Source organism: Sprattus sprattus, assembly GCF_963457725.1.
Source record: "Sprattus sprattus genome assembly, chromosome: 6".
NCBI lineage: Eukaryota > Metazoa > Chordata > Actinopteri > Clupeiformes > Clupeidae > Sprattus > Sprattus sprattus.
The window spans coordinates 24,032,266-24,040,780 of record NC_137925.1 but is presented as its reverse complement, the minus strand read 5'-3'; the positions used below and the strand labels follow the sequence as shown (position 1 = coordinate 24,040,780).

The window sequence follows — 8,515 nt, the reverse complement described above, 5'->3', positions numbered from 1 at the left end:
CGAAATTTGGTGCATGCGACACATTCGGTGCAACAAAAGTTGTTTTTGGCCTTAGTAGAGCGGTTGGAGAAAAGTGTTCAATGTGTTGTCTTGTCGGATTCACTTGATGTACTTCAAATGTCAGTTCAACCATCCTATATGGAGTTACACATCTCTCCTTGATTATTTAGAGAGGAGCCTGATCTTCATTGTCCAAAATAATTGCCTAGGGGCGTTACCAAGATGTCTGCCAAGTGGCGAGACTTGCCTATAAGGACTTTGGCGCTAATCCCGTTACGCAATCACCCGCCTCAATGTGCAGCTAGAAGATGTCTCCCCGTCATGGTGATGCCCACCACGTTTGTCAGATGCTCCAAGCCCTGTACTGACTTCACTACGGAGCGTTTGCCCTGCTTCACTGACACAGCAGGCCTGACCAGCAGCCTCCAGCCAGCCAACCCCTGCCTTATTCTCACTATTCAGGTCAGTTCAGATAGCCCCCTGCAATCCCAGCCTGTTTTGACCCAGTCTGTAAACTCAGTCTCTGCCTAATGTTAACGGGTTATAATCCCAGTTGTGGGCTAATCGTGCTAGCTTTAATTAGTTTGCATCCGCACTGGTGTTAAATCCTCTGTAGGCTACAGTTGAAAGGAGAAGATCAAGTTTGCCCCGATCTGGACATGTTAACCTTTTCCTGAGGAAGCAGACAGTCTTGCATCTGCATTAAACACATACTCATGCACACAAACACATTCAAAGCTTTTCACAACAACCTGAAGAGCCTGATCATGCCACATAATTCGGAAAAGAATTATAGAAGATCAAATCTCAACCTCTACACTCAACTCTAGGTTTCAATACGGGTATGCAAAAAATATAGCCTAATTGTATCGATTATTGGCTTTATAAAAATGAATCCGAATCTACATTGATCTGTACAATTTGTGGATCATACTTTTGGGCTACTACTATGCTTTTCTTTCGGTTTTCTAGGTTAATTTCCGCAATGGTTAAACATAGCCTTACGGTCATATTAAAAGGAAATCCAGTTATTACCAGTCCTCTCAAATAGACATCGTTCTCTTGTTCAACTTGTGAGAACTGCGAACACATAGAGGAAAATCTGTTGTAGCATCCGCTGTTAAAGCAACTATACCCAGGCTCTGTGGCATTAACCCAGGCTCTGTCCTAATACCCAGAAGTGCTCCATTTCCCTGATGAAGCAGAGAAACCACCGCTCCCTAATGGAGTCCAGTCGGTTAACCAGAAACACACACGGAGGCCGCAGATACTCTGTTGGTACGAGGGGTGAGCTACTTGACCCCCATGATTTCAAAGCATCTTGCCTTTTGTTGGCATGGCTCTCGAAATGTAAATCCCATTATGCAATGCAATGTTCCGTCTTGGGGGACGGAGTAATTATACAAAGTAGATTCTCCACAGCTGCCTGCGGGAGTTTTTTTGTGCACCAGCCTCTCTGTGCGTGCACGCAGTGGACGGGAGATAAGCAGCACCGGGGCCCGGGAGGCCAAAGTGGTCGCCGAACTGTGGCTCTTTCCCCTGTGTTGTGCAGCAGACACTGAAACTTCCACTGTGGTTTCCGAATGATGGCCACCACACAACTCCAGAGCTGAGCTTGTCATTCTGGTCAGGTGTGGATGGAGTATCATGTGTCATCCATTTGACTTCAGCATAGAAGAGGAGCTCAGTAGTAAGAGAAATGGTCCATAAACAAATGGATCAATACATTGCTGTTTGGTATTTCAAGTATGTTTTACATGCATTCTTTTTTTGAGTTTCACTAAACTGGCAGTTTTGTACAGAGGAGCTCCAATTACTGTTTAGCATCAGTGACTTGACTGCGGTGCCAAAGCATTGCACATATTTGTGTTTCCTGTGTACTGCTCTGACATAGAATACCCACAGTGCAACGTAGCCAGCACAACCAGCCACAAAGCACACAAAGTAGAGCAGCTTATCTCCAAATGAACAAATAACATCAGGATGCATTTTGAAAACTAAAACAATTCCATTCCCAACTGTAATCCAAAATCCTCAATCGACACATAATCCCACACCTACACAAGAGATGCTCTGAGCTCCGCCATTAGTTTAATGAAAGCTCCCTGCAAATACAAACGGCCGCCTCAGCGAGTGAAAGTATGCGCACAGAAAAGGGACATGAAGTTATGACTCAGCTACACCATTTACCCAGTATTAGGTTTTTAGAAGTCCTTAAAGACTTTTATGATTAAAAAGCACTGGTAGCTTAGGGAGTGGCCTCCTTTCTTGGATAAAAAACTCCCTTTTTCAGCCATCATTTCCTAGAACTACTTCACTCCACACCATGACAGAAAGAGCCGGAACGTCGGACAGAAAACAGGGCATTTTTCAGTGTACAGTCGTACAGAGTAAGTAGTGACTGTTTTGGCTTAATCCTCATGATGCTCTGCCGTAAAATCCCATTAGAACCATTACGAGGCAGACTCCTGTTGCTAGGTCATCCGTCAAAATGTACGACACAAGCTTAGCTCGACAGAACCGTTAAGGGGCACAGTCTATTCCCCTTGGAGCCTGATGGCGTCATCTGCCACTTCTTACTGTGATGATGATGACGATGATGATTTCTAATAAAGCTAGAGGGATGGAGGAAGAACATGACAAAGAGTTTGGACTTAAATGGCAGGAGGGCATGCATCAAATACATGCATCCTTCATTCACAGACATTCAGGCACGGAATTCTGCTTGCACGGCAAGAAGAGAACCTAATGTCACTTTGATGGGCATCCTGGGAAGATGTCAGATGCTGAGGTCAAAGAGCAGTTATTGAATTGAAGAAGGTTAGTGGCAAAGTGAGACAAATTGACAAAAGGAAAAAAAGATGGATGGGAATGGGATTGAAGGCAATGGATGAGACAAAAGCAGGTGAGAAAATGCAAGTAAGTTACAGAATTTAAGGCAGGAAAGACAACAAAGGGATTAGCAATTGAATGCCGGCATACTGAAGGAATTGGGAAAACCGACTATCGTGATTGCAGGAAGGGAGGGAAAAGAATGTACAAGGAGAACTGCAGCACTGTTTGGACAGTGGGAATATGAGTGTACTGAGTGCTACAACCCCTCATATTAGTATGCTGGGCTGGCCTCCGACCCGAGGGCCCCAGAGGCCAGCTTACAAGCCCACTCACCTCAAAAGACACACAGAGCTTTCAGGATTACCAGCAACCCACTCTCATCATGACCCCCAGATACCCAGGGCAGCCTACGTGCTTTTCATCCAAATGAGACGGGTCACGTCCCAACACCTGGCGCCTTTCCTGCCCTAATCTTCTGGGTGAGGACCTAAGCGGGAGCTATTTGCGCCGTTTAAGCTGGACACTGGGCACAAACACATAAACAAACAAACAAACCATCCACTCCCCTTCATTTGGGAAGTCCGCCAGCCCCCGGAGAAAAAAGCCATACAAGCAGTGTGCAAATGGCTTTCCAACATAAATAAAAACCAGCGCTGTCTTGATTAAACAACAAGCCTTACAAATGGCCAGGACCTGTGATGGACTGTTAACAAGAGAACGACCTACAGAGTCACACTCTGGCACAGCCTCCTTGGCTGGGGTGGCTTGTTTTGTCTAAACAAGCAGACAGAGTAGTTTTTATGAAGCGCTGCAGGGCTCCTGTGAGGAGGACAGACAGGGACACTCACACAGTCAATGTGAGTGTGCTAATCATGCTGCCTCAACAGAGCCGGACGTCACGCACAGGGGGGGGGCGGCAGAGCGAGAATCGGAGAGACAGGCCCCCCGAACATTCCCCAACATGTCAGCCAGCCGCCCGGCAATTCAGAGTGGCAAGTCTGTGAGGCGGCCAGCACTCCTCCTCCGCGGCTGCACGAGCCGATCTGTGTTAGCACCCAACTTCGACGCAAGCAGTGGGCAGCACCATTGCTGGGGCAGCAGCCCTTACCCCCAGCCCAAAACAAACGCAAGGCATTTACAGGGAGATCAAGCTAGTCCACCCAACAGAAACAAGTAAAGCAATCCATAGACATTGTAAATGTATGGTTGGATGATAGTTACCATGACTTGTAGTAGCACGATTCAATTAACAGGAGAGGCTGAAGACAGACTTGGTTAATGCATGAGCAACTCCACAGTCCAGTTAATTGGCATTAAAGTGAGAATATCATATTGCCCGTCTCCATATCTAGTTGCAATCTTGCAACAGCCAATCAAACAAACAAGATTTCTTAATACATTGTGTGTGCCTGTCAATCGACCTCAGCTCTCGATGGAACAGTATCAAAAGACACGTGTTAGCAGGGTAGGCGCGCAGATACTGTGCAATTCCATTACATTGTAAAGTATTTTAACAGCATTATAATCTCTCCCATTGAAGCGGCAGCGAGCAACACAAATCTACAGAAGGGAGCACACAGAGAACCTGACACTGTATCAAAGGATTCCTAATGCTATAGTGGGCTGCTCATCTGCTGGGGAGATTACACCAGGTGTCAGGGCAGCAGCAAAAAAGGAGCTTTGCCTCCTCGTGATTAATGAAGCGTCTCTAAGCTATGCTCTGGATATTTATTGATTACGCGCTGTGCCTAGCCCTGGCCTGAATTAATCCGCAAGCAAACACATGCAGCTATTGCTCTTACTTTGTCTGAAATCACAGTCTGATTTGCCAAAACAATGTCAGCCCTCCAACCCACAGAAATCTACAATGTGTGGCCCATTCCCTGAAACGAAAGGGGATATATCCTCTGTAGAGGGAGGATGTGAACTAAACCACACCAATCTAAAAGAATGTTACCCTGGTTGGGAGGGTTTTGGAGGCAGGGCCCAGTTCAGGCTCCTGGGACAAACACAACTTTGTGCACACAGTTGGCTCATCCTTGACCTTGGAAGTATGACTTAAAATATGGAGTAGTGTGTGTGCTACTAGTTATATTATATCAAACAACACTGTAGGAAATAAGCTACACAAGGGAGATGCTTTTCATTTCAGACATGAGGCCTTAAAATTACACATGGGACCCTAATTAGACCCACAGGGCCCCAAAGGTACACACACAAGGGCCTTGAATTACACACACGGGGCCCTTACATTCCACATGGTCCCGTGATTAGACACACAGGGCCCTACAATTACACACACGGGGCCCTAATACGACACACAGGGCCCTTATTTGAAAGGTAGTGAGCTCTGCAATGGGCACGGTGATGTCATGATATTGCTCAAATAGGGCAATATCAAAGCGAGTGACCAAGCAGAATTGTTATTTGCATGTCTCCACATACAGTACAGTAAAGCCTTCATGGGACAGGTAAAACGGCATATTCATTTCTGGGTGTGGCGTTACATTTGTGTCTTCTAAGCCAATCATAACATGGGGATTTCTGATATGTGCTATGATGACAAGCACACTTATGGGATTCTGATAAGGTGACTATGAAATGCGGAATCCCCCAGGGATCCGTTCTCGGATCTATTCCGTTCAAATTCTGCAGAACAACAAAATTGATTACTATAGTTATGCAGATGATACACAGATATATCTGGCTCACTCACCAGATGACTACTGCCCAATATACTCGCTGTGTTCATTTTTACAGATCAAATAAATAATTGGATGAGCCAGACTTTTCTTCAATTAAATAAGTACCAAACAGAGTAGAACAGAGTACAAAACCTCGATTCTCTGGCTCTATAAGCTCAGATCTTAAAGAGCTGCGATTAGTCTGCTATTATATTACGTTATATTTTTTTTGTGAATTATTAAAGATCACTGTGTGTGCAACTAAGAGCATAGTTGTGCCTAACTGCATAGTCCATGATGTATCTATTTGTTAATATATTCTGTTGAGTTAAATGATCGGTCAATTAAGGCTAACTGAGAGGTCATTGTTATGCTGTCAAACCGTGTAGAGATTAGATTAGATGTGCCTGTCAGACACTGAACGCCAGGACACGGGTGTGCGCCTTCCTCAAAACAGTTTACATGAAACACCAACCTTTTTTAACAGACAAACCCAAGTGAGGAGTTAGTCCGCCCTCAAAGGCACTCAACTGTTTGTGCATGATATAAAATTACCAAATGAATGTGCCTCAGTGATCAAAACAGCGATGCCCTTCTTTGTTGCATGTTAGAACCCACGGTGCGCATCTACTAAATAAAGGACCACGGTCACACTATGGTATGGACACACAGGTTATAACTGTGCTTGAATACACTGAAAAAAAAGCAATGAGAAATCACTGCCCATCCTTCGAACAACAACCAGTTGTTACAAAGAGTTATTTTTTTCACCAGCCTTGAACAAGAAGGTGTATCAGGATGCCTCACGACTCTGTGTAGGTAATTCAGTATCACGACGAAGCAGGGGGGAAGACCAATCTGATTGGCAGTGATGTTGGGGCAGTAGTGCCTCCTTCCCTCCCACACCCTCCCACACCCACCCAGCCACACACACACGGTCTGTACCCCAGTGCTCCAGCTCTGGGAACATGGCCTCAAACTATGGGCAGGAACCAGGAACTAAGGCCAGGAGCAGGCAGTGCAACTCCTTATACCTGTGTTCCACTCCTGAGACTGGAGCCTGAGATGTTAAAGCCTTCTTATCAGGAAAAGTGGTCGTCACAGCCAAATCTGCTCTACCACAGTGAAGAGGTGCTTTGTAGATTGTTTTGGCAAAGTACAATTTCTCAAACACTTCAATTAGCTCAGTTAAGGAACAACACTCCCACATGGGATTTTGTCGAATATCTCAAAAACCTGAATATCAAATTGATTTGATCATCATCAACTGTACCTGCCCCATAATTTCTATAACTCATTGCCTAAGAGACATGTTAATGTGAGTATCCTGATATAATATTAATGGAATGGTAAGGGGTGGGTACATTGGCGCTAATCATTCGAACGAGCTAGATTATTTCCCTGCTGGGACTTTCAAACTGATTTGCCACTTGAGTACTTAAATCCTAGCATGATTAGTAAGATTATTTTGAGATAACCAACTACTTCCCCCTCAAAATGTCCAATGCACAAATTACTTGGCACGTTCTACAATTTCCAGATGTATTCTTTTGCTGCATACAGACATCACTGAAATAAAGGCTGTGATGAAGTGCTCATCCAGTGCTTTAGAACATGAGAAAGATATAATACGGCATGTTTACATTAGGCCCTACAGTGACTGAATAACAGCACACAAATTATGGCTGGACTCCTACAGTGACTTGGGGGGGAAAAAAATAAGCTTATTCACAGTTCTTTTTCTTAAAGAACAAGCAAACAAACAAACAAACAAAAACAAAGAGTATAGGCCCTTCTTATCTTTGCTTTGTCTTTTTCTTGATGTTGGAGATCAATGAACTACATTGCATGCACACATTCCTTTTGTTCATTCAGCTGCAGAAACATGACAAAGAGGGTTGTGGTGGTAAAAACTGAAAACCATACAGCAAATCATGGACTGACATTACTTAACGTAACAATACTTTATGGAGGTGAAAATTTGGTTTTTCATTTATGCTACAGCTTCTTTGTTCAACAATTACCCATCTTTGTCAGTTTCCATATCACTTAGGTATCTTACCTGAAAATAAATATAGGTATATAAATGCTACTGGGATGAATTGATAAAGTGCCGTGCATATAGTACATTTTAGCAAACAACATGCACATTATCATAATTCAATCTCCCCCATGTTTCTTTGGCAACTCGGAGTCCCCTTTGTCTCCATGGCAATTATTTGCCAGTTTATATCCCGAGTCGAAGCGCAGTTGTACCAGAGATGGTCAGGAACTCATTTTGCGCAGTAGGTACCCAAACAAATAGTGTTCTCGGCGTCATCACTTAACGGCGTGACTGAATGAATATATTGATAAAAAAAGGATTACCCAGACCTACCTTGGGGTACAGGCTAAAACAAGATCGGAAGGATTTCAACAAGGGACCAATAACATTGGTGTTTCACTGTCACTACGTTAAAGCGACAGCACTAACGTTTCATCCCGATACGACAACAGGATGGACAATAGTCATGGACAAAAGGTAGTGACTACATGTCAATCTTTGACTGAGAAACAGCATTGGCGTGTCATAGTTGTTGCGTCCTTTGACCACAACATGTCAATGAAATCCATTCAGAAAGGCAGCCCACATTTATACAATATAGGCTATTTTAACAACTCTGTTTCTCCAATCGCTGTGACAACGTAGCTCTATGCAGTTTCCCCCAGTGTTTTCACAATGTGATGTTATAGGGGGAGAGATGAATGAGTGCGGTCGCTTTAAGTGAGTGATTTAGGGGTAGCAATCAAGGCGCTGCAAGACTAGCCACTTACCCTTGGAAGCATCCTTTTCTTCTTTAGGCTTCGCCACTTTTCCGCTCATAGATCCCAGTTTGGATGAGTAATTCCCGATTGAGACAATATTCAAATCCCCTTAATTGTTTACCCTCTGTGTCTTCTATGAAATCTTTGCCAAATCCCAATCAACGATACCAGGTGATGAGATAAGGGCTCTG

At 44.2% G+C, this 8,515-nt stretch overlaps 1 protein-coding gene across 2 annotated transcripts in view; it reads right to left on the bottom strand.

The window, feature by feature from the left end:
* The window catches only part of fgf13a (fibroblast growth factor 13a), a 118,702-nt gene that overhangs the window by 107,978 nt on the left and 2,209 nt on the right, over positions 1-8,515 (bottom strand). For both annotated transcript variants that reach the window (XM_080841102.1, XM_080841103.1), the window contains one exon: positions 8,334-8,512. In XM_080841102.1, the coding sequence (XP_080697228.1) occupies positions 8,334-8,382 (49 nt within the window). In that variant the 5' untranslated portion in view covers positions 8,383-8,512. The remainder of the gene's footprint in view (positions 1-8,333; positions 8,513-8,515) is intronic.